Source organism: Tachypleus tridentatus, chromosome 8, assembly GCF_004210375.1.
Source record: "Tachypleus tridentatus isolate NWPU-2018 chromosome 8, ASM421037v1, whole genome shotgun sequence".
Classification (NCBI taxonomy): domain Eukaryota; kingdom Metazoa; phylum Arthropoda; class Merostomata; order Xiphosura; family Limulidae; genus Tachypleus; species Tachypleus tridentatus.
The window spans coordinates 110,107,739-110,134,179 of NC_134832.1; the positions used below are offsets into that span (position 1 = coordinate 110,107,739).

The following is a 26,441-nucleotide window of genomic DNA, read 5'->3' on the forward strand; positions in this document are numbered from 1 at the left end:
AAATACGAATTTATTTCAATGGTATCGTGGCTCCTTTTGTTCAATATCCCAACTCTAAGCACAATAATATGCATGAACCAGGTTTCATGGAAAGGTAAGCATTATATATATTTAATAGGTGACCAATGTGTTTTACTGCTATAAAATAAGAAAAACAACAACATCTATTTAATACGATATACTAATTTAATCATTATTAATGTGTTTGTGTGAGGACGCCACGAGCTATCGTCTATAAAGGAAATAACATATTTCGCGCATGTTTCCAGTTTACTATAAGAGTGAGTTATTTTTTTAATTTTATGACAGTAAAATGTATATTTTGACAGAATGAAATGTTTAGAATATGTTTGTTTGCAGTTAAGTACAAAGCTACACAATGAGCTATCTCTGCTCAGGAATATTTCAAACTGGGATGACGTATCAATGTTTTATCATTCGTAGTCATTATTTGCAAATTTTAAATGTTATTGCAGTGTTAATAGTATTAGTAACAATAGTAATATTAGTGCTAGTACTACAACTTTGAAAGTACGATTGAGAATTTACGAAGTTCAACACCACACAGCACTAGTATTGGTATAATTGATATTATGTGTTGTAACAATATTTCGAACTTGATATAATGTACGGACAACAGGAGGCTGTTTAGTCATTATAATTGACCTTGCACATCATCCTTTAAAAAAGTAAAAATTTAAACATATCCTTTATATTTTAAGAAATCATCGATTCTCCCTTCGTAGGTTGAAGTCCTGTAACATTGTAGTTATAATGGACTAACTTTATTTATCCATATACAATATTCTAAATTTCATTAAGATCGCCTCTCATCTTTATTTTATTATTTCAGGAATTATTCTCGTACTGGTACAGTGGTGGTTGCCTTCTGAAACTTCTGTTTTTAAGGTGATGTATTTTCTTGGATAAAAAGACTAAGTGTAAAACTCTGTGCATGTAGTATCAAAAATGAATCCTAACTAATGATTTTTAAAAATATAATTACTTGTTTGCACTTTTGATCAATATTTTTAAAGAATTAGTACACACTAAAATTAGTTCCACACTGGTACAGCAGTAAGTCTACAGATTTGCAACACTAAAATCAGGGGTTTGATTTCCCTGAGTGGACTCAGCAGATAGCCCAATGTGGATTTGCTCTAAGAAAACACACACACTAAAATTGTGTGAGTTTTACTTCAGTGATAAAGTACTGCTCTGTGAGCTTCATGTCTTATTCACTACTATGCCAAGATCCTTTTCGTAATTCTTACATTCATAGTGTTGAAAGTTCTTGTCTATATTAAATGTGATCTGATCTACAATGAACTAAATGAAAGTCTTTGCATCTACAATAATTATAAGTTATTTGTCAGTTATCTCTCCATCTTAATAATTGATCCAAACCATTACAAAGCACCTCAACATCCTCAGTACAACTAAAAGTACCCAAGAGTTTAATGCTACCAGTAAACTTAACTAATTTACAATGTCCTTATCAATATCATTTATTTAAGTAAGAAAAAAAATAAAGGTCCAAGCACTGACCCCAGAAGCAACCCATTGGTGACAAGGGTTCAGTTTGACTCTCTCTAATCTAACCACCTTATGGTCCAATTAACTAAACTTTCTTCATCTTCAAACTAATTTGATTTTCATGACTAATATTTTATGTACCACTTTATCAAAAGCTTTTAAAAAATCTAAGTACATAAAGTCTGCACCCTTTCCACTATCGAATAAAGTAACACATGAAAAAGATAAATTGTTAAGACAATACTTTCATTTGTGAACCTATGTTTACTTTCTTTTTAAGACATCATACTCTGTTAAATAATTTTATAAAGTTTCATTTACAAACTAAAAGTTTTCACTAAAGAATAAAGACAGATCAATAATTTTCAGGACAATTATTATCACTCACTCTAAAAAATAGGAGTAACATTAGCAACTCTAATATTTAGATGCATGCATATTGTCTGTTGATCATCAAAAATGAAAAAAAAAGAATTGCATATCTGATCACATTATACAGTTTCTTGCTCACCTTATCTGTCTGTTCTTGTGTCCAATAAGATTTGTAATTAAATAGTATCTACCTATGAAATCCTTCTTGTAACCCTTGTGGATTTGATATCTTTGCTACCATTTGTCAGGTTTTCAATAACAACAAGCTGCAGTTATCTTTTATATATAAAGCCCCTCACTCCATCTTTTAAAAAAATTATCATTATTAAATAACTTGCAGCCCATAATTTCAAATCAATTCTTTATTAGTGTTCCTCAGGTATAATCATATTTTATTTATATTATGATCATATTCTCACATTCAAGCTCACCTGTCTTTTATCTAATGCTCCTTATATTAAAATAATAGCAACTAAGCTTCTTCTTGAATATATATTTATGTTTACAGTTTATTTAACAGACTTATCTTTGAAACTAATATTAGCTTGTTATACTCAAAAAAGTAATTTTCAAACAGCAGAAATGTATAGCTAGAGCTATTAGAATTATTACTTGAACCTTGATGTTTAAACATTAAACAACAATATATTGTATGCTTTTTCTTCTTTTTTATCCATATGCAATTTTTCTAGCACAATAAACCCAAGCTTAACATTATCAAAAGAAATTTTTTACTAGATTGAAGTTTCACACTGAGTAATAACCAAAATGAGTTCAGAAGATGAAAATATTCCTGATGTGGAGACATGCCAGAAACTATGTGAGGAATTTGCATATGTAACTAGTACAGATACAGCATGTGCTCAGTTCTACCTTCAGGATCGTGATTGGAATCTTCAGGTGATAATTTTAAATTGATAAAGTGCAGAATATATTAAATATCTGTGCATTTATAATTGACCAAATATGATTGAATAATAGTTATCATGTGCTTGAAGTCAGTTATAATACTTTCCTTTCTGCATACAGATTTTTAGTTGTCAACATACACTAAAAGGCTTTATATTTTTTACTTTTCACAGTTAAGGTTTTAGTTAATTTTAGTAGTTTGTTTCTGCCAGTAGCCCTATGATGTTTTATACTGACAGTTTTTATTGTATTGTTGTGATTTCTTCAATAATATTCTTGATATTATTTTTATTGATAGGCCTAATGTCACTAATCATATTACCACTGACATTCCAAAACTGATGGTATGCCAAACTAAAAAATCTCTGATCACTTGCTAACAAAATTTTCTCGTATCTATGACACAAGTAATAACTGGATGACACACTTGGTAATCAGTTGATAGCACTAACAGTTTCACTAACTGACCAATTTTCTGACTAATACACTTGCTCATTTTGGTGTTTTAATACTTATTTTCCTCTTACCTAATGACATTTGAGATGTCACATGAGGCCTAGAATTATAGGAAACCTTTAGATGTCATGCCACAAACTACACTTTAACTATTGAAACATCTAAAATATAGAAAACATAACTTACAACAATGCTTCCTTTGGGTTATAAAAGCCTTTGAACAATCCTGTTGTACAAATAGGACAATACTATAAGCTTGAAGTTCCATAACTAGCAGTAAAGGCAGCAGTTACAGTTAACAAGAGTTAGTATTAATAAATATACATTACAATTACTATATCATTAATTAAATGTGTTTTAAGTGAATAAACAAGTGGCTTTATCCATAGTAATACTCTGGAAATGGTCTTGTCAGGTATCCTGGGCCTTTTACAAGTTGAATTTTCACTGCTATCATATTCTCTGAAACTGTATCAACAAGAATCTTTGGCTTCTAATTGTACTTCTAGTGAGAATCACAGTAGTTGGCCTTTTGCTTGGACCTTTTAGATTCTGTAAACCATTTAACTGATTCTTTTAATTACAGCTTGTGGAGTTTCCCAACAGTAAATCTCATGTAGTATACTGTATAAAGTATACAGTTGTATCTCTCCCTTCTATCAGAAAATGAATGAAAGGCTGTTGTCTGGATCTTTTTATTCCAAAAATTTGGCACCTCTTTGCAAACAATGCTAATTTAGAGTTCTGTGTCCAATGTAAGTGAAGTTCCATAGGCACCCAAATTAATTGACAAGTTTTCTTATCACAGTTTCTGCTTTGTTTTTTGGACATACATGCCATGCCAATTGGTAAAATAGTTCTCAACACCATGATTCATTTGTTTGCACTGTTACCCTATAGCAGAGTATCAAGCACAATGACAGCAACTCTAAAATGGTGCTCCATGACATACTGCTGTATTTGCCAGTGTTGTTTGTTTTGTGGATTTTTTTATTCACAACATATTTCATTAATTCTCTACAAATCTCCTGCTCCAACCCAGTAACAGCATTCTCTTATTCTTTCCAGTATCATTTTTATATCAAAGTGCTCAGCTGTTGGAAGATTGTAAAAATGAAAAAGTACTTCTGACTGGAAAAGTGCCAGTTGTAATCAGTTTCTTCCCATTGATATCTTCCTATTTTTGATATAACAAACCATCTTATAGGCATAAGAAAACTTACTGTTCCCAGTACATCTTTGTTTTTGGTTGTACGGATTAATAGTTTTTTATCCAATGAATAATTGGCTTCAGACTCGTATCTTCTCTAAATTGAGCAACTTTCAATTGTGTATTGGATCACCTTAGTTCACTATCATATCTTGTGGATATCCCATCTTGGACTATACTGTTTTGTGCTTTAGGTTGATTATCATTACTGTCTTATGCTCAGTGTTCCCTCTTAGGCTGCACGCATTCATGGCATCACAGCAGTTAGGCAGGTACGATCATTAGAAACAATGGGTCACTCATCAGTTAGACAGTTGGTAATACTTTTGTGTGGAAGACATAGGCCTACAACTTGAACAATATGATGTCCTATGTAAGACAGAAATGAGGCAAGTATCAATAGTTACCCAAAACAAAAAAGTGTTATTGAGCTTTTACACAGAAAAGTAGTGCTTAGAAGAGTTTCCCCAATACAAAGAAAAATTAAAAGAAGCATTGCTTTTATTTCCATTATTTTTTTATACTGCTTAAATTCTTAATTAACCATATGTGAAAAATGTTGATACAATATACCAAATCCCACTCATGTGAAACTATATGTAACAATGTTTACCATAATTTCAAATTTAGTAAGTATATCTTTATGAAATTTGGTAAGTTTTTAGCAAACATTACATGTATGTTGTGTGCACAAAATTAAAATAGTTAGTAAAATATTTAAAAGAAATATTTTACTGTGGATTTTCTTAATTCTTCATACTCAGATCCTGGCTAGTTTGAGTGTGAGGTGATTTTCAAGTTCAGTGTAAAAATGCTTTTTTTCCTATTTACAGTTTTCATATTTTATATATATACAACCCATTGGAGCTTCTAAATGAATAACAAAAGTTATTTTATGGTAAAAGTTATTTTATTTCTCATGTTCTCTACCATAACACAAACTGTACTGAAAAATATGAAATAAAACCAAGAGCACATTTTTTTCTTAAATTACTGCAGATTGTCATCAATGATTACAATTATTTATTTCAAATAACCTCAAGCTCATTAGAGTTACATTTGTTTGATGTTAATTGTATTGTTCTCTTGTTTTTGGAACCATATCTATCTAGTGTTATAAAGTAGTAAATTACCTGGAGAAAACTGATTACAAGTTCAGTAAACACAGTACTGGATTTTCGTCATCAATGATGGCAGCTCATGCATTCCTCATGAAGAAATGTTGTATTTAATATTTTCTATTTATATTTTTCTGTCTAATCTATATTTTATTTTTTTCATAACATTAAATAAAAAAATACATTGAAAAATAAGATTTTGATTACTCATGTCTTGGCTATTTTTGCTATTAGGAAGGCAAAGTAGACAAAGAAATTTAAGCCAATTTTTTTGTAGCAATGTCAGTGAGACATAAAATAATTTTTATTATTTCAAATGTGTTTGTAACACAAAATATTATCATGCAAAAAAAATTTAATGTCCCAAAACTAATACAATTTAACTGTTTTTCTAGCTAAATGGTCCACTTGGCCAGGTGGGTAGAACACTTTTATGTGACAGTCAATCCCACTATTCATTAGTAAAAGTGTAATTCAAGAGTTGGTAGTGGGTGGTGATGATTGCTCTCTAGTCTTTCACTGCTAAATTAGTGATGGCTAGTGCAGATAGCCCCCATATTGCTTTGTACAAAATTCAAACAAACAGTCTAATCTAACTGAGCTATAAATGGGTTAAAAATTCCATTAGCAAGTTGAGCAGAACTACAATGAATGTAAAAAAAAATGAAACAGAGACCACATTTTTCAAAACATCATCTAATGAGCTAGTCTTATCAAAATTCAGCAAATTCTAATCTTTTCTTTCTGCTGATTATAAGTAATCCAATAGCACTGTCAGAGAGAATTATTGAATTTTTTGAAATACAGGCTATAGTAGAAGGTGCACAAAGTGTGGGATACATTTTCTTTTATATCTTAAAAATTAGAAAACATGAAGACTATAAATTTACATTGTGGATTAGAAATAAGTAATATAAGTATGTAATTTGGGCCAGACTTAGGAGATCACAAAGAGATAAAAATAAAATCTAAAATGAACAATACAGAGCAAAGAAATGATAGTTTAGTATTTAGTTGAATATCAATTTTTGAATTTAAGAAATTAAGATGAATAATATTAATATTTGAATTATAAACTAATTTCTGATGCTGAGTTGTCTGACCTGCAATGGTAATAAAATTGTTTAATTAAATTTTGAGTGTATCTATAAACATTCATGACATGCATACTTTGATCTTACTAAACACATTGTATTAACACCAGGTCTTTGGGATAATGCATCAGTATTTCCATAGTTCTGTCAAGGGTATTTCAAAATCTTAAAGATGTACTCCTGAAGTTTCTTGAGCCATCTTGCTACCTGGCATTCTGGATAGCAGAAACTCACCATCTATTTCAATGCTGTATGATCCATCAAGAGTGTAAACTTTTGACTATATATATAATGATGAAAATGACTTAGAAGCTGTTTTTGAGTTGTACAGCACGTTCTTTCTGCAGCATTTATTGTCTTGTTTCAGATGGCAATTATTACATTGAACTTTGTGATTATACTGCTTCCACTGCAAAATCATTGGCATTTGTATCTAACATGAATGATTTATCTAGAGCTGGTTTTGTTAATACAGGGAAATAGAAGTTAATTCTTTTCTCAGTTTGATGAATGCTTGTTCATAATAAACAAAGATGTAAAACTTTTATGGTTTTTCAAATATTTATTCAAAAGATGAGGTAAGTAAGAATATAATTTTACAGAATGACTATAGTAAGAAAAACACTACAAGAAATTCTTTTACCTCATGAATGTAAGTTCTTTGGTGTTGGTGAATTTTGAATGCTGTAGACAATCCTCCTACACTGGGTGTGTGTCCCAGGAAACTTTTCTATTATTATAAAATTAACACTTCTTGGCATTCATCATAAGGTTTCCTTTCCTTAATGAGAACTCTCCGTAGCCTTCACAAGCTTTAACAGAGGTTTTTTCCCATGTGAGATTATGTCATTCAAGTAGATAAGTTAGACATTCCAGAGTAATGCAAAGAGAACACATTACATTATTCATTAAAATGTACCAGGAGTGTTACATAATTCAAATGGCAATACGACAGATTATTGTAACCCATTTTCTGTAATAAAGATTGTTTTTTCTTTCACGATTTTATTACCTTACTCTTGCTATTTTGATCCAGAGAAAGGATTCATTTATAGTCAAGCCATGGAAGTAGGAAGGCATCCCTTGTGACCTCATTAACCTCCCAATAGTCCATGCACAAAGTTGTAAGTCTGTACTTCTCCTTCACAAGTACAAGTGATGCTCAAGAACTAGTCTGTTACTTCTCGTTCTTTCATGACTTCTGTCTCTTTGAAAGTCTCAGCTGACTGAAGTATTACGACTATGTCTTCAGTCTCAATTTCATATTTTAATTGTCCAACTCAAGCCATGAGATATATTGAAGAAGGTATTTTGATATTCCATGAGCAAATTATACAATCTGAAACATTTGATTGGTTGAAAGACCTTTATAGCTCTGGTCACACAGCTTTTGGAAATGTAGTACTAAGCTGTCTTTATATAAAAATTTGACAACAGGTTTATTATATATTATGTACATGGTGGCATCTGCCAGTGCCCTTTTGTTGTGGGAAGTACATTCTGTATAGTTTCACATCTTCCTATGTCCCAGCCAGATTTTACTATAATTTCATGGTTTGTTGAGTTCATAGCCCTAATAATGACATTTTTATATTTCAGATCCATAACAGTTCTTCCAAACAACTATCCATCAGGACTTGCAGTTATTAGATATAAATTTATTCCTAATAGGTCATGGTTTGAGAATTTCATTATTTGATGGTAGAAAAACTCTCCATGTTACTGAAAGTTTAACTTTCTTGTCATAGCCTGTTGATGTGTGGTACTTTCCAGCAGGAAAATTGTGGATTTCCCTCAAAGTAGTTAGTTAGAGCCTAATAATTGATGATTGAATGCTTTGTGTTTTTCTATGAATTATAGCTGAGTTCCTCATATTGAAAGAACCAAAACACAAATGGTTGCAACCATAATTCTTATTTAACAAACTCAGAATCAAACACAATACAAAACACAAGAGTAAGTGTTTTTGTGGGTGTATTGAAATGGTAAGAGAAGAATGAAAAACATTTGATCATTCCTCTTACAAGTTGTATGTGCTCCTTATTGTAGGACCTTGGCATGAATTCCTGTACGCGGTGAAGGGACCTCCTAGAGAAAGTTCTGTTCTTTCAGTTTACCTCCTCTGAGATGTAAACATCCACCCATGTGTTTGCCATTCATGGTGACCCATGAAGGGGAGGAGAGTTACCTGGTGGTTGAAGGGTTCAACCCTAACACACCACTTTGGTTTTGAATTCCTGTAGACAGGCAGCTTTGAGGTGGCCTCCCTGGGGTCATTCAGCTGGTCCACTTGGGCTAGGGTCTACCAAGTTACCAGTGATGGATGTTCTCAGTTAGTGTTTTGGTCATTGTGTCTGATGATGGTGTTTGGGTAAAGTGCTCACAAAACCCTCACGTTGCTAAAATGTCTTTATTTGGCATTGTAGTGTGTCCCCTTGTAGGGTTTCATGATGGATGGGGTCAGTTAGCACTGAAATATTCCTTCTTTATTATGGATTCCCCAAATAAAAATAAAATAGAAAACAGATTACAGGTAAACAACCATGTTTTGATGGTTGTGAACAGCAATCTTCAACAACTGTAACTTATTTTCTGATATTATATTATTCATCAGACAAATTTTTAGAGCAAACATCTCCCTTTTTTTTTATTCAGAAGGGACTAGAGGGCTTGCTGACTCTCCAAAATCAGTTGATAAGCTACGTTTCAGGGACATCTTGGTGGAAACATTCACTCCAAAACATAGTGAACCTCTCTTGCATTCAAAGGCCATTGAGGTTACCATTGAGGGATTTGAAGAACATTCCCAAGTCAGAGATCCTTGCTGGTTTCTCCATCCAAGGAGTTTCTGCAATGAGGTGTATCATGCTTGCAAAGAAGGAATTATGATGCCAACTAGTGTCTTAATTTTGACTTTCACATCACCACGTCCATCTACCACCATCAAGGCAGGTTATCTAAGTTGCAAAATATGGCCAATATTCAGAACCCTCTCAGGTGTTTTTAATGTCAGGGGTTCAGTCACTCAAAAACATCATTTTGTGGTTCTTTGACATGTGCTAGTTGTGGTGGCAAGGACCATGATGCCTATAAGTGCAAAATGGACCCTCATTGTATTAATTGTAGTGGCTCTCACCTGTCTTACTTTCATTCATGTCCGAGGTGGGTGAGGAAAAAAAAAAAATACAGCATTTGAAAATGGTTCACAACATTAATTACCCCTAGGTTTGAAAATTACTGTCCACCATTTTATCTCAGACATATGCTGCTGCACTTCATTACAGTGGGAGTGCAGACAGATCTCTCCATACCTTCAAAAGAATTGTTTTCAAACTGCATGAAAAGTCTTTTGTTGTCTATGGTTAAGAAAGTTGACAAGGCAAAGTCAACACCCATCTCTGTCCCTACCATTCCTTCCAGGAGATCCCCATATCCACTTTCTTTGGTTCAGGGTCAGGTGTCTCCTCGATTCCATCTTCTTCTCTGGCCCTGAGATGTAGAATAATTATTTGTTCATGCTCTCAGTCACTGGAATCGTCTTATGACAGAGACCTGCCAACTCGACCCAGGGCAGAGCCGTGGAGGTTGGTAGACCTCCTTCTAATAAAGAGAAGAGACATGATCAAAAATGTAAATAAAAATGACCACATTGGTACAGTGGAACTGTGAAGGTTTCCATTCTAATTTAGATTATATCAAGATGTTGACTACTGATTCCTATCATCCTCTGTATCTTTTCTTACAGGAAACATTTCTGAAACCTGCTGATAGTCACTTTGTACAAAAACGACAGGTTATGTGATGGACAAGTGCATGAAGGTGTGGCACTGCTGGTTGATCAGCATCTGCCTGCCCTTTCTTTGCCATTTGACACACCCTTGGAGGCTGTAGCCATCTATGTTTCCTTGGGTCATGCATCACTATTTGTTCTCTCTACCTGTCTCCTGGAGAGACCTGTGATCAATCAGATCTTGGTGCTTTCGTTGAACAGTTGTCATCTCCCCTTTTAATCATGGAGGACATTAGTGGACATAATCCTCTGGAGAGGTGCTGATATTCATGGGAGAGATTGCTCCATAGAGTGTATGCTCTTGGAACACAACCTTTCTCTATCCAATACTGGAGTTTATACTTACTTTCATGCACCTAATTAGTCTTTTACTGCTATTGATCTCTCACTCTGCTCCCCTTTGCTTTTCTCTCACTTTTCATGGAGGTTTGACAGTAACCCATAAGGCAGTGATCATTTTCCTATCATTTTGAGAGAATCTGGCCATGATCGATGCCACACAACCCACATGCCCAAGTGAAAACTGAACCAAGTCAACTGGCCCTCTTTCACTACTCTCTTGGAACTTGTTCCTGCTATTGTCTGTAAGCCAGTTATAAATGACTGTGTTAGCTATGACTGACTGTGTTATCCAGGCATCTGCTCAGTGTATTCCTGAAACCTCAATACATTTTCCATGTTATCTCCTTCCATGGTGGAATCCTGCCTGCCACATAACATGCAAGGCTCAAAAATGGACCTGGGATGTCTTTCTCAGATATCACACACTTTCGAACCACGTTGCTTTTCAGTGTACCCATGCACATGCTCGGCAGTTAAGACATCAAAGTAAAAAGGAACCTTGGATTCAATTGACAACCAATATTTCTTTTACCACCAGTTCCAAAGTCATATGGGACAAGATTCAGAAGGTCAGTGGGCTCCTTTCAATCTTTCTCTCTGATGGCCAGGAAGTTGCTGATGCCCAGAGCATCACCAGTACTCTCAGATGAAGCTGTTGCTGGGTGTCTAGCACTTCTGCTTCATTCTCCACCTTCTTAGCCATCAAGACTTGGGCAGAGTGATTGCCTCTTTCCTTTTGGGCTTATGGTTTCTGTGACTATAATCATTTTTTTACATTGGTGAAACTGAAGTTTTCATTCATCTTTCTCCTGCTATTCTTCTGATTGTTTATAAGTGGATCTGGCTGGAGAATACTTTTCCTGATGCATGGCACCAGACTATTGTCTTATCTTTCTTTAACCTTGGGAAGGATTCCAAGATTGCTTTAACAAGCTGTCTCTGTAAGATTTCAGAGAGGATGGTAAATGCTCATCTTGTTTGGTTCCTCAATTCAAACAACCTCCTCTCACTCACTCAGTGTGGATTCCAATGACAGCACTTCATGATGGATCACCTGATTCAACTTGAAACATCGGTCAGAGAAGCCTTTTTCCATCAACAACATCTTGTATCAGTATTCTTTGACCTTGAGAAGGCTTACAATACTATGAGGACATGGCATTTTGTGAGACCTCCACTCATGTAGGTTGCATAGCTATTTGCTCATTTTCATTAAAAAAAATTTTAATGGGCAGGCAACTCAAAGTTCCTGTGGGTTTGACACTTTCCTGTTCTTTCCTACAGGACCTTGGAGTCCCTCGGGGCTGTATCTTGAGTATCACACTTTTCATTATAAAGATTAATGTCATTACAGGACAACCTCACCCCTGCTGTTGCAAACATGCTCTGTGTCAGTGACTTCTGCATCTCATGACATTCATCAAAATGGTTTATTGAGCAGGAGCTACAGACTGCTCTCAATTGTTTACTGAAGTGGACTAATGCAAATGGTTTTAATTTTTCTCTCTCTCTTAAAACAGTTTGCATGCACTTTTGCTATCAACAGGGTATTCACCCCAATCCTGAACTCTATGTGAGGGAAGTTGAGCTTCCTGTGGTCCCCAAGGCAAAGTTCTTGGGGCTTATCTTTGACCATTAGCTGACCTTTATACCACACATTAGTTACGTGCAAGCCAAATGTACAAGGGCACTAAATATCTTCTGTGTCCTATCTTCCATCTCTTGAGGAGCAGATTGATGTTCTATGCTAAAGATCTATTGTGCCTTTATTCAATCAACATGGACTATGGGTCTTTGGTCTGTGGCTCTGCCAGGACCTCAGCCTTAAAGATGCTGGACCCTGTTCATCACCAGGAGCTTTAGCTCTGCACAGTGGTTTTCTGTACTTCCTCAGTCAAGAGTTTGTACACAGAGTCTCATGAACCTCCTCTACACCTCAGCTGTTTACAACTGTCTTTACTGTATGCTTCAATCCTTACCACAGCATCTCACCTGGGGTTCTGTTTTCTTCTTTAGTGTGCAATGCTTTTTTAGAACAGACAATTTGCCATTGTTTCTTCTATAAGCCTTAGTATCCAGTCATAGTTGGATGAATTGGGTCTGTCCTTGTATGACATTGCTGTATCCACTGAGAAACTCATCCTACCATGGCTTATTACCATCCCCATGTGTGACTTGTTTTTTTTAGTCATCTGAGAAAGACAGATACTCTCAATTAGAAGTACCATCTTTTATTTGCCAAACATCTTTTGAATCATCTTTCCATTCCCATTGATACGGCTGGTTCGATATCAAGTGACTCTGTGGGCTCTGCCATTGTTTGTAGTGGTTTGATGATTGCACACAGAATCTCTTTTACAGTTTCCGTGTTCCCTGCCAAATTGTATGCCATATCTCTTGCCCTGGATCATGTAAAAGCTAAGCAGTACTCAAATTGTACTATTTATACTGACTTGCTTAGCTCTCTACTGGCTCTGGAATCAGTTTACTTTAGTTTTCATCCTGTTCTTGTCGATATTCAAAATCAACTCACCCATTTATTTTTAACATCTACTTCTATCGAGTTCTTCTGGATACCAGGCCATGTTAGTATTCATTGGAACGAGCTCACTGACATAGCGGCTAAGTCTGTCTGTTCTGGTACTATTACTGCTGTGCCTGTTTCATAAAAAGACTATGGTCCTGTATCCAAGGCTCAGCTCTTCACCATTTGGCAGTTGACTTGCAGTAAGCAACATGATGACAAGCTTTTTCAGACAATACCCTCTATAGGATTTTGACCATCTTGTTTCCATAAGGATCTGAAGGAGGAACTTCTTATAACTAGACAAAGCATTAGTCATGGTTTTTTAACTCATTGTTTTCTTTTATCTGGGACTGATGCACCAATGTATGGTCTGTGTGACACTCAAGTCACAATAGCCCATATTTTACTGTCATGTTGTCATTATGACTCTGAACAGCGACACCAATTTAGACATGTTTACTACCGGTGCTAGACAGTATCATTGGCTATGGTAGCACTGTCCACCTCACAAATATTTTTAATTATTTGAGGGGCATTTGCCTTTTTAATGATATATAAGTTTTCAAATAAAATATTGGATTTTGTTTCTTTTAACATGATTTTATTTAATTACACTTTATTTTTAATTTTTCTGGTCATTTGATGCAGATAGCCTACTTGCTTTGCACCATAAAATACCAAACAACCAACCAACCTTCTTATAAGATACACAAAAATTCCCAGTGTAAAATCCAGCCAAAACCCCAAAACTATGTTTACTTCAAATCCAAATGCTTAAACAAAATAATAAGCAAAAAAACCAGCACTCTCTATGAAGCCTCCAATACATTAATAACAAATTTTGCTAATGATATCAATTATTACAGAAGTCTCCTTGTCTGGATAAATCTGGCTTTTTATGTGCAAAATACAGCATCATCACCAAAGCCAGGTTTTTCACAACACCAACCTGCAAAAATCACTTTTTTCCACTACGACCTGAGCATAATGGCATTGCACCTATTATCTATCCTCCAACAGTAAAAACAACCATCTATCTCGAAATATTCCAAGCTTTTTTTCTTTGTAAGAAAGCAAAACTAGTTTCCAGTTATTGCATTTTTGACCCATGAACACTGAAGAAAAGGAAAATATAATTGCTTACTTCAGCAGTTCTCTATGTCCAAACTGAACTGAAAGAAATCAGAAATTTTCATATTAACTAAGGAAGTATAAAACCCATGGCACTGTTTACCACTACAGAAAAAAGTCTAACCTCACATCTTTCTTTTATAATTTGCACTCATTCTCAACATCATTTACCCACACATCATATTGTTTTGAGAAGCTTACAACAGTCAGGGTATCTTCCAACTATTCTGTGGCTGAAACTTTTGACCGGTCACTCTCTGCTTTAGTCCATCTTATTTTTTCATCTCTGAATGTAATTATAGTTGACTTACTGATAGTATGATCTTCATCCTATCTCCACATGGATGTTGATTCCTTGTAGGTTTTGAATGTAGTTGACTTGCTATGTATGATCTGTAGCACCTTAACTACTCTACACCTGGGAGCACAATGTTTAATCTTATCCACTTGTTATGTTTTCTGAGATTGAGTTTCATAACCATAATGTATAATGTTTGGTTAAGAACACTATCTTGCCATAGTTTTCTCCTATTTGGATGTGTTCCTCTGAATTTCTGTCTATATATGCAACATCTTTTCATGATGTGTGAAGAGTATACCTGGTTCGGAAGTCATGCAGTTTCTGACTTATGATCTTTGACTCCTGAAGTCTTTTAGGGAGTGTCCTTCAGATCCTTTTGATTAATGCTTCTTTTTTTCTCTCGCACTTGCTTCTCCATCCATTTAGTTTGGGATTCTAGCTATTTATTTGTGGGGAGATAATGTACCATATTGGAAGTAATAATTTTCTTATACTAAAAATGTATCTTCAATAGGTACTTACAATTACTATCTTTCACACTTCACACCCATCCTTTCCAGTGAAAACCAGTGCTACCATTTGTTGCCAAAACTCAGTGATAATTTGGTAGGGGGGAGTCATATGTATCAAAAGAGTGTATCACACTCTTATTGGTGAAGGGTTTTTGCATAAAAGATTTTCATGCAAGATGCATAGGAATCAGTCAATTCCAAATATGGGAGATTCAAGATTTGTGGCATGTGTAAAAAAAATGTTTTTGTTTACAGAGAGCAGCAATGAAAACAATAGCTATGTGAGATAAGTACCCATCAGAGATACATTTTCATTAAAGAAAAATTATAACTTCCATTAGGTGAAGGAATATTTTTTGAAGCTAGAGGATATTTATATAAACAGATTTTCTTTTTAAAAGGTACATTGTCAAAGATGGCAACAGGCAGATTGAAGTTATTTATCAAGTATAATATTTAATATCACATTAATCAATTATCATTTACCATCAGTTTATGAAAAAGCCATGGGAACTTTTATTCAAGAAACTTTTAGATATAATAAAAGTTGGCTCTTCCTTCCCCCTTTCCCTTGACACAAGAATAATAGCATCCTTCAGTCACTGATCCAATAATGCCCTTGTTAAAAACCTTACTTCATCAGTCTGTAGTCTTTCAAGTAAAATTTGATATAAAAGTCTGCATTTCTTTTTACAAATAGAACATAAGTTAATTAGATAGTAAAATTTGTTGTCTCTTCCACAGTTGAAAAGTATTATTGTGTTACACTTTCCATAAAATTGAATCAATTTGATACAGTTGTCTTTAAAATACATTTAATTTAACCAATTGTAGTTACATAAGGTATTTATACACAAAATTAAGCCTATTAGTACCCAAAACAACAAGCAAAATTATTGTCTGATAATTAATTAACTTATCTACCAAATTGAGTTATTAGTCATATTTTCACCATTACTGAGCTTCAGAATATTACAAGTCATGAGCCATCTCAGAACATTGCTTATGTATAATGTATATTTAAATTATCAAAAACAACACCATTGTTCTCTCAATTCCATCTTCATGAAATACTTCTAGAGCAATAAAAAACCAAAAAAAGACAATATTTGATTAGTTATTTCTACTAAACATCACACTCTAATGCTAATTTTATTTAATGCAGGTACCCTGTTGGTCAGCTATAAGTTAATACACTTAAAACACTAAAATTAAAGTTTCTATTCATTATGGTGATATAGAGTGAAGGTAGCCATTTATGTCACTTGACAGAGAAAGCAAGAATAACATTTTATGCAGAGCTCTTTAGCTGATTAATAAAAAAATTCATATTTATTTGTTTATTGTTTTCTCTTTTAGCAATCTTTGAATGATTTTTTTGAGGACCGTCAGAGTCGAGGAAGTGTAAGGTTGCTTGGTGATGGACCAGAGTCAGAAGTTGTAGTTGTGGTTGAGTATGTTCATTGTTACTTATATTGTTTTACCAGTATTTTAAAATGAAATTTGCTTTTTCAAATATTAACAATTGTCACAGTTTTACTATTAAATTTTACTTAAAACTAAGTATAATAGTGATTTTTGTTTCCACACATATATATCTGTAAAAAATGACACTTGTTGAGGAAGTTCTAGAAGTTATGCAAATGAATACAAAACTGCAAAATGAAGAGAAGTATTCTTAGCAGAAAAATAAGGCTGCTTTGTAAATTTGCAGATAAAACTTTAGCATAAATACATAATTAACAATTTTAATATTTTGTGTACAACAGACTTGTAATATTTGCTAAAAGCTTGCCACATATTGGAAGATACACTTGGTATACTTAGAATTATTACTTTTTATAGCTTCACAGATAAAAATTGGTTCAATGGACCTCACACTTGGCTCAAGCCTGCTGTCTTCATTTGTGGCAACATATTTCATTGTCTGTCAGTGTGGGACCTAATTCCAGAACATTGTGCTTGATTACACAGTTCACTTATCTCTCAGGTGTGTTACTTCATGCAAATTTTTGTCTCTCCATATTTTGTGTAGTATGAGAAAATCCCAAGCCACAGAGGAAGATGATGGAGAGTTTGTTACCAGTTAGTGCAGTTACACTGGAACAAAACTGAGTATATACCCCCAGTAGTTAGGAAGTAAAATTAAGGTATTACTTTAGTACCTCACTCTTTTACAAATCAAACCATTCCCTGTGATTTGATTCAGTCAGATGGGTTTTGGGTTTGATTTGGAAATTATAATGCTTCTCCCTACATCTTTATTTCTCCTTTAGGAATACCCTTACTTATATATCTACCCAGACCCATAATGTTACTGAATTAACTTTATAGCCACTGACATTGGGATTTCAAAACATTTACCAAACCAAAGAAATTCAGTAAATTTTGAAGTTTAAAATAATCTTGTTCCCAGTGATCTGCATGAAAACAATAACTATTTCATGATAGTGGACAGTAATAACTAATAAGCTGTTATTTTGTAATGACATGTAATACTAAAAGGCAGTAAAGAACTGTCAAGATTAAAGACACTTTAATTTGCACAGAAAGCATAATTTGTGGAAGAGTGGCACTCTTGTCATTGCAATCTTAGTTTCTTTGTGATGTTTTGAAAGCTAGATTAATTGTATAATTATTGTCTTGCAAGTAAATGAAAACATCTATTCTTGAGTAAAGATTCTAAAGATCTGAGTAAGCAGTGGTTTATTTTATTATTTTTGAAAAATTATTTGGTCTTAATTATACAATTCTGAGTCCTTTGCTGACTATTAATCTAAGCTAGTTTGTGATTAATCCATTTTCATCTCCTGAATAAGATCAAATACAGATTTCCCTTATTTGCCATATGACTTGACTGATGGTTTCAACCTCTGCACCATAGGTTTTATAAAAATAGAACTAGATCAGTTAATTTTATAAATTATGATAATTTGTTTAATGGTTCTGCCACCTTTCCAGCTAAAAACTGATACTGTTCACAGATGTTTCATCTGCTTCTCAGCAGCATAAACAAGTGATTACAATAAGCCTCATTCAAACAAAACATCTTCAATAACAGCTTCAGCAGGTAAATTTGCCAAGAGAACCAAGAAATGTTCACAAATTAAGATGATTTCATCGTCATCATATGAGAGCAGTTTTGTATATCATGGGCCAGAGGTTGGCATGACTGTGAAGATATGTGACATCATCTTCTAAAAGCAGATCAGAAAATGAAAAATTTTCAACAATGTCATCTTTTAATAATTTTATAAGTGAAGGGCCTTTTTTTTTTCAAAAACTGTAACTGTTGCATTCAAGTGCTCATTCACTTCATAAAGCAGAAATTCTTTTCTTTATATTGCAGTTGAAAAGCATTGCATAACTTACATCAAGTTAAAAAATATACCTGAACAATCATTCTTTTAGATGTAAGTTGCTCACTAAATCCTGTGGCTTTGGACTTAGCAGTTGTTGAACATTTATTATCTGCTTTTATCCCAGAAAGATGAGCATAAAGTGCTGGGCGTACGAACAAAATATTTTCAACTATCTTCTGAGTGTCTTGTACCCATCCTGCATTTCCAATTCTTCTACCTGACATTCAACAATCCAGATATGTTTAATGATAATTACTTATACAATAGGCACAGTTCTAACAATTTTTTTCACATTTTATTTTGGAATTATAAACCATTAGTTTGATTCCGTACAGCCAGTTCATACCCATGGGCATCACGAAGAACAGCAGTAGTCCAGTCAGCCTGATCAAGAAACTGTGTTGCTAATTCGTTTCTTATACCAAAGTTTAAAGTTAAAATATCAGCAGCAAACATTGTGAAATGCTTATAAAATTCCTCCTTGGTAATACTGTCTTGTGTTGTTTCTAGTATTGCAGCTTTTATTGACTTACTATTAGGTTTGTCAATGACTTTATAAACTACCAAAAATACACATACTTTACTGTGTTTAGTTACCCCTAAATATATAGTAGTTCTACTATATGTATAGCAGTATTAGTAGATATACCCACTATAATGCTGTAAAAATGTGCTCTGCTCAGCCAAGAAACTACTACTTGTTGTGAAGCTAGAATAATATATTTGTAAAACTTTGCACTTTGCATGTCACTGCAATAGCTGATACCCATATCAACACTGTTTCTTGAATGAAATTCAACAATCCATATGAAATCTTTAGAAGGACAGTTATGAAGAGCTTATCAGTTTCAGTATTCATTCTCTCGCTGTTCTGTTAACCTTTTCACTACAAGCTTGGTATAATATATACAAGTTTGTTTACACATTTGCACATGTTAATTATTTGCAGTATAACTTTAGAAAAAGCATGTGTATCTTCACAACATTTTGTAGACTTTTAGTATAGATTACAAGTATTCTGTTTACAAAAAATTAGATTTTTAATGAAATATGTTCACTAAATATTTGTTTAGGAAAATAGAATCTGTTTTGTTACTGGTCTGAGTGCAAAGTTATTTCATGTTATAATTAAAATTGTGCAAAAATTCTCAAATATTATTCACATAATCTGTAAAGCTTCCTAAATACATTTCAAATTTTGTCTCAGAAAGATTTTATATTTTGTTATTTTTTGTACTCTAACTATGTGGGGTTTGTCACTTGACCAACTTTGTAGCCATCATAAAAAATTAGGAAATAAATAGAAATTATGCTTCTTTGTGCTAGAATGACTACATATAACACAAAAATACAAGTGTTTAGTCTAAGTAGCTTAAGCCTCATAATGTGGTGTATTTTTTTTTATTATTATTATTATTTTGACCTTCCAGTCTTTCTTAGCTTACATAACGTGCATTTATGTTACCTATCCAGCAATATAAAACTGACCTTTAGTCTTTCCTATTTTAGCTGTGTTTTAGTGGACTAGTATATATATTACAATTTAGGAATAAGTTATTAAACTTACTTTTCTTAAAATATAGAACATTAAATCAAGAAGAAAAGTAAATAATTATCTTTTCTCACTACAACCTTTGTACTCGGTTGTTGTTGGACAAAGGGTGCTAAGCCTTTTAAGATTTTGTACGTAAAGTATATCATACAATTTTTTTTTAGGTTTTTTGTTTACAGTTGAATAACCAAACAGTCATAAATAACTACTATTGTACCATAGAATTCCACAATAATTTATTAAGCTTAGGAGCTAAGATATATTTAAATGTTAAATAATATGAAACTTCCAGCAGACTAAAGACACAATCTACCTCCTTAAAAACTTGAATTGAAAGAATGTAGTTGCTTTTTCACAGATTAAAATGGCTGAGAAAAACCAGTCTGAACAACTAAGAACAACCCAAAAGAATTTTGAAAACAATTTAAGAATATTTCCTCGAACAAAAACACAAATTACTTACTTCAACAAATCACACACAACAACACAATCGCAAGGACAGACTCGGAGAAAGCAGACTATTACGAATCCTCCTTCAGTGACCTAAACTCTGCCGACTTTGACACACAACACCAACAATATGTTAACAACTACATACATACAAATCAATTTACCTTCACACCACAATACACCAGCAACACACTAAAAAGCTATTCCAGTTCAATCAATAGGAAAATCACCACCACTGAACTCAAAATTAACATTGAAAATTTGAAAAACATTTCCCCCAGACATGATCTAATACCAAGTACTATTCTCACAAAGGGCTCCAGTTTCTTATTACAACATTTCACAAATATCATGAATCTCTCACTAACAACAGGTTATTACCCCCAACACTTGGAAAAAAGCCATTATCACCACAATTCCAAAAGAGCAAATAAACAGGACTAATCTTGACAACTTCCATCCCATCAGTCTGTTAAGTTGTCTTGGCAAACTGATGGAGAAAATAATTTCAAATTACATTCTTCAGTTCTGCAAAATAAATAACATCCTACCCAAATCTTAAAATGCTTCCAGGTTAAACAGACAAACAATAGATCACTTTACACAACTCACTGAATTAGTTTACAAAGCAGTTAATAACAATCAGGTAACCATAGGTGTATTTTTAGATGTTAAAAAAGCATCTAACAGTGTTTGGCATAATGCTATTAAGTATATATTAACTAATTTGAAAGTAAATGAAATTATTTTCAAATGGATATCAAACTTCCTAACAGATAGAACAGCTCAAGTAAGAGTCAACAAAATCTTATCAAATTTTTTCAAAATAACTGCAGGAATGCCCCAAGGATCTGTCCTCTCGTCACTCCTCTACATTATTTTTGTTAGTGATATACCTTTTCCTAGTCTAACATACACTTACAATTCACAATACACAAACGATACTGCTCTCTGGAGTATTTCTAGAAACCCACTAATGACCATGTCTTGCATTCAGGAAACACTAAATATTGTCTTGAGCTGGAGCAACAAGTGGAGTGTGGTTTTAAAACCATCAAAAATGCAAGCAATCACTTTTTATAGGAAATTAAAAAGGCACAGAAAAACTCTAGAAAAAGTAAACATCTCACTCAGCAATTTGCCTATCAACATGAGCAAGCAGATCACATTCCTTGGCATCACTTTTGACTCCAGATTAACATGGAAAAAACATGTTAACAACATACACTTATCCATCAAAAAATGCATTTCACATTTGATGACCATATCTAGCAAACACTCAAACTGATCACCAGAAACCATCATCCAAATATACAAGGCTAGCATCAGTCCATTAATAGAATATAGATGTTAAGTCACATACAATATGTCTAACAACACACTACAGAAGATTCAAACACAACAAAATAAAATATTAAGAGCAGCAAACCAACAACCACCACGCACACCTGTCAACTATGTACACAAAATCAGTAACCTACCCACTCTTAGAAACAGGATCACAGAAATATCATACAAATATTATTTAAAAGCAGAATATAGAAACAAACTAACTGCATCATCATGTAAATTAGCCAGTGCACCTACATTTCACCATATAACATATTTCAACAATTACAAAATCACTCAACAAAATACATAATCACAGATAAGGTGAATATATGTTTATATTTATATGTATTTCCTTTCAGATCCAAGCACAGGACAGGTAAAACTTTGGGCACCTGTCTTGTGAAAGTGGGTTTTCTTGGGGCACTCCCATTTCCCCCCACATCCAAATCTCAGCCATTGGATCTATAAATCTCAGTCAAGGCAATATTCTTGTCTGGCCTTGAATTGGGCTATTTTATGTTGATATCTCATCATCTTTTTGGACTGCAGGCTGTGGCTTTGTTTACTGCTCTTATGCCATTTTTGTCTCCCCTTTCTCAACCTTTCTCAAACGTCATTTTTTTATTGCCCCACTGCACTTCATCACCTCAAACAAGTCAAAGTAAAATACGGATAAATTCCCATGAAAAGCTAAATAATCTTTCATGTGAGGGGACAAAGAGGAACCACAATGTTTCTGACCACCCCTGTTGGGGAGAAAATTCTTCAGACTTCTCTCTTTCTAAACTAAACCCCTGCCCAGTTTGTTTGTATAGTGGAAAGAGTTGAATAGGGCCACAGTGTTTGATTCAGTATGTAAGCAATATTACAGCAAAGTAAAAAGAGATAAGGTTCTTACTTTATATTCTAGCTTGTTGATGTTTGTAATTTGAGTCCTTAATTTGTGCAAAACTATAGATTTTGTATTTTGACATCACAAACATCTAATTTTAAACAGTGCTGCATCCAACATATCATGTGACTCACTAAAATCTATATTTAGACACATCTTTTAATATTTACCTTTAAATTAAAAAATTAATCCATGTGTAATATTAAATTTTGAATTACAATCCATGATTTGATTCCAAACTTATTATTGACATAAATTCATAAAATAGTAGTTCAATAAACTTTTGAATACAAGTCAACAATTGCAGTGATATGGCCTTTGACTCATGACCCTTAGCAAAAGGGTTAATTAAAGCATAGGCCTTCTTGACCAAACTGGTTCCTAGTTTAGACGTTTTAGCTGTTAATGCTGCCTCACATTTGATATGTCATTTAGAATTAGCATAGTCTCTAAATGTTATTTTAAGACTTCTAGCAACTCTTCCAAATGGAAAATTATAGTCAGTAGCCCTGGAATTCTTGCATATGGTACAGAAAATTTTGCCATCATTATCTTGAGACAACCATGGAAACTATTTTTGCCATAACACCTGAAAATAAAGACTTATTTATTATTCATACTTTTGAATGCTGTTTTATTTAAATCTTAATTAAAAGAAATTAAAATTATATAGAAACTAAATTGATAAGCTCTGCTGATGCTAAATAAATATTGATACTATTTATACTGCTTCTTCTACTGTCTTCTTGTCTTGACTTGTTAAATTTGGCATAAAAATTAATTAATACTTGGAGCAACTACATACAGCTTTCCCTTCTGCTAACAAGACTATGCTGTGCTTGTCCACTGATCAATATGCAATGTTTTTTTTCACCCTTTTGTTTTTAACCAGACCCAGGATCCAGTGCTCTTGTCCTGCTTATTGGAATCCAAACAAAATTACCAAATATTTCTGAAGGTCCTTTATTAATTTTGAACCTTGCCCATGCTCAACTGTTTGCTTGTGAGATAATAGCTGGTTAAGCTATCTCACATTCTGCTAACTTTAGCAATACTTTAGCACCATACAAAAGAATTTTGAAACACTTTTTTTTTTGCTCTGCCTCCCCTCCCCTCTTCATAATGAATGCCATAATAACATTGAGATCAGTACAGTCTTCTCCGTACTGCTTCTCTGTTAGCCTACCCCCCCTTCTTCATGGGTGTTATATTATATGGGATTTCCATTTCAGATACTGTCTTCAGTAAATAACTTTGTAATTATTTTTTCTAAAGTGGCACTTTTACCATCTTCAATGTGGGATTCCCACTTTTTGTTATGCAAGAAGTAACTTTTCTGAAGTTAACATGTTCCTCACATCTCTGCAGAAACTCCTAACCTTCCTCCCCACTTCTTGTATGTTTTCATTGCCTTGTCAAGAATTAGCTTTTGTTCAGATGCTACAACCTATGGAGATTATTTTCAATTAAAGATGCATAATCTTCTGACTGGTAGAGGGATGTAGTCATGTGATGATTACTCTATAGACTGGCACACTAAGTATCGACACATTTTGGGATAAGAGCTTTGCTCAAATTCTTGTGGTATGTACAAAAATTTGTATGTTAGTGAGCATAAGGTAATAGCTGTTTTTACTATAAAAAATGTGATTATCTATCTGAAATACATTTTCACATAAGGAGCATGTCAACTTCTATGTTTCTGTATTTTTATTATATTTTTATTTTTGCATTTTCTGATAATTAACATGTTTTCTTTCTGACAGTGACAGTCCTAGAAGTTTGGCAGCTGCTGCTACTGCTGTTATCACAGAAACTGTCACAGCAAATAGAGATTCATCACAATTAAAGACAGAGGAAGTTACTGAGGTTCCAAAAAAGTTGAAATTTATAACTTGGAACATTGATGGTCTCAGTGAATCAAACTTGAAGCTGCGTACAAAAGCAGTTTGTAAAATAATTAAAAGGTATTAATTCTTCAAAGATTAAATTGTTTATTAAAAACTTTACAAAATGTAAGTATGTAGTTTTGATTGTTGCTCAGCAGTTTAAAAGGTATTTTTAATATTTTCTAAATTGCATCTGTTTTTTCTTTAATTAACCCTGTGTGCATGGGTTGGAGTCAAAGTGTTGCAAGCCACAAGCTTTTACAGTGTGGCATTCAACATGATATTATGTATTTGATGTCAGAATTGTCAACTATTTGTTTTACCCTACATTGCTGAGTTAGTAATAGTTCATGATAGAGGACTGTAAATACCAGGTACAGTATACAGGGATACTGACAAAAACTAAAGAATTTCATTTCATAGGTCCTGGAGGTTATGCAAAATCAATACCCTCAAACTATACAATAGACAAAAATATTTTTATTCTTCACATGAATATTGCCTTGTGCTTAAACCTGTTAAGAGTCTATGTAATGCTGATATCTTTATTTAACTGACATATTTTGTGTACAAATACCTTGGTAACTGATCTGATATTTTGTGTGCAAGGAACTTGAAGATGTTACTAAAAACTTTTACATTTCATATTGGTAAACATAACAATTTTGGAATTATAATCCATATTTGGTTTCCCATTATCAGGTCAGTTCAATGAACTGAGCTCATACACATTTGGTTCAACAAGCATTCTTTGGAACTTCCTCACAAAACCCATATTTGGTAAATTTCAAAGCTAGTTTGTCTTAGATAATCTGAATCAAGTAGATTTGCTTTTGAACATTTTAAAACAGTTTCAAATTACACTTATATTGATTTGTTTTTTAAATGGAATAAATTATTGCTATATCTTACCAGTTTTATTACTGACTGCTGTTGAATTTCTTTCAGTGCAACATTTCTCAAGGAGTCTTTTTCCTTAAGGTTCTAAGCAAGAACCAGATTTGTTTAAAATGATACTTTGTGTTAAAGAACTTGTTTGTAATGCACAATGAATATATCATAATCATTAGGTTTAGTTTCTTGCCTTCACATTAACTTTTAATAAAACTCATTATGAATTTCTTTACCTAATACAATTTTTTTTACATATGAAGTATTTTAATAATAGATTTGAAAAATGTATGTATTGTATGGAAGAACATTGATATATATTTTTCACCAAATTGTTTTTATGTAACTAAATATGCACTAATCCTAAAGTATGTTTCAGCTTTAAATTTTGCATTTGTACTGTCATATTTATTCATTATTTAGATTTAGTACACACATTATATATATTTGTATATAAGCCAAATAGTGAAAGCCATATATATATATATAATTGTATTTATATATACAATTTGTAAAGTGACTGTCACTCCTTGAATTAAATAAACAAGCCATATATTGACAAAAGTTTTTTTCATTTTTATTATATATTTCATTTAATGTTGAATGTAATTACTGTGCACTGCATTATAGTATATGTACACACAATTGTGAATTAATACTTTTAAGTTTTATTACATACAAAATATTTATATCAGTGATGTCGAGAAAACCCACTTGTGGAGAAATATATATGTAAAATCGGCTCCTTTGGATTGAGAAAATATTTTACGTAGAA

At 33.2% G+C, this 26,441-nt stretch overlaps 2 protein-coding genes across 5 annotated transcripts in view; both read left to right on the forward strand.

The window, feature by feature from the left end:
* The window catches only part of LOC143223204 (ribonuclease kappa-B-like), a 514,553-nt gene that overhangs the window by 364,414 nt on the left and 123,698 nt on the right, over positions 1 to 26,441 (forward strand). The window lies entirely within an intron of this gene.
* LOC143223201 (tyrosyl-DNA phosphodiesterase 2-like) overlaps positions 169 to 26,441 on the forward strand; it is a 30,707-nt gene continuing 4,434 nt past the window's right edge. The window contains exons 1-5 of one of the 4 annotated variants that reach the window (XM_076450803.1): positions 201 to 281; positions 854 to 909; positions 2,647 to 2,808; positions 16,658 to 16,752; positions 24,653 to 24,853. In XM_076450803.1, the coding sequence (XP_076306918.1) occupies positions 2,677 to 2,808; positions 16,658 to 16,752; positions 24,653 to 24,853 (428 nt within the window). In that variant the 5' untranslated portion in view covers positions 201 to 281; positions 854 to 909; positions 2,647 to 2,676. Of the gene's footprint in view, positions 282 to 853; positions 910 to 2,632; positions 2,809 to 16,657; positions 16,753 to 24,652; positions 24,854 to 26,441 lie in introns of all 4 variants that reach the window. The other 3 variants (XM_076450804.1, XM_076450805.1, XM_076450807.1) reach the window with 3 other exon arrangements.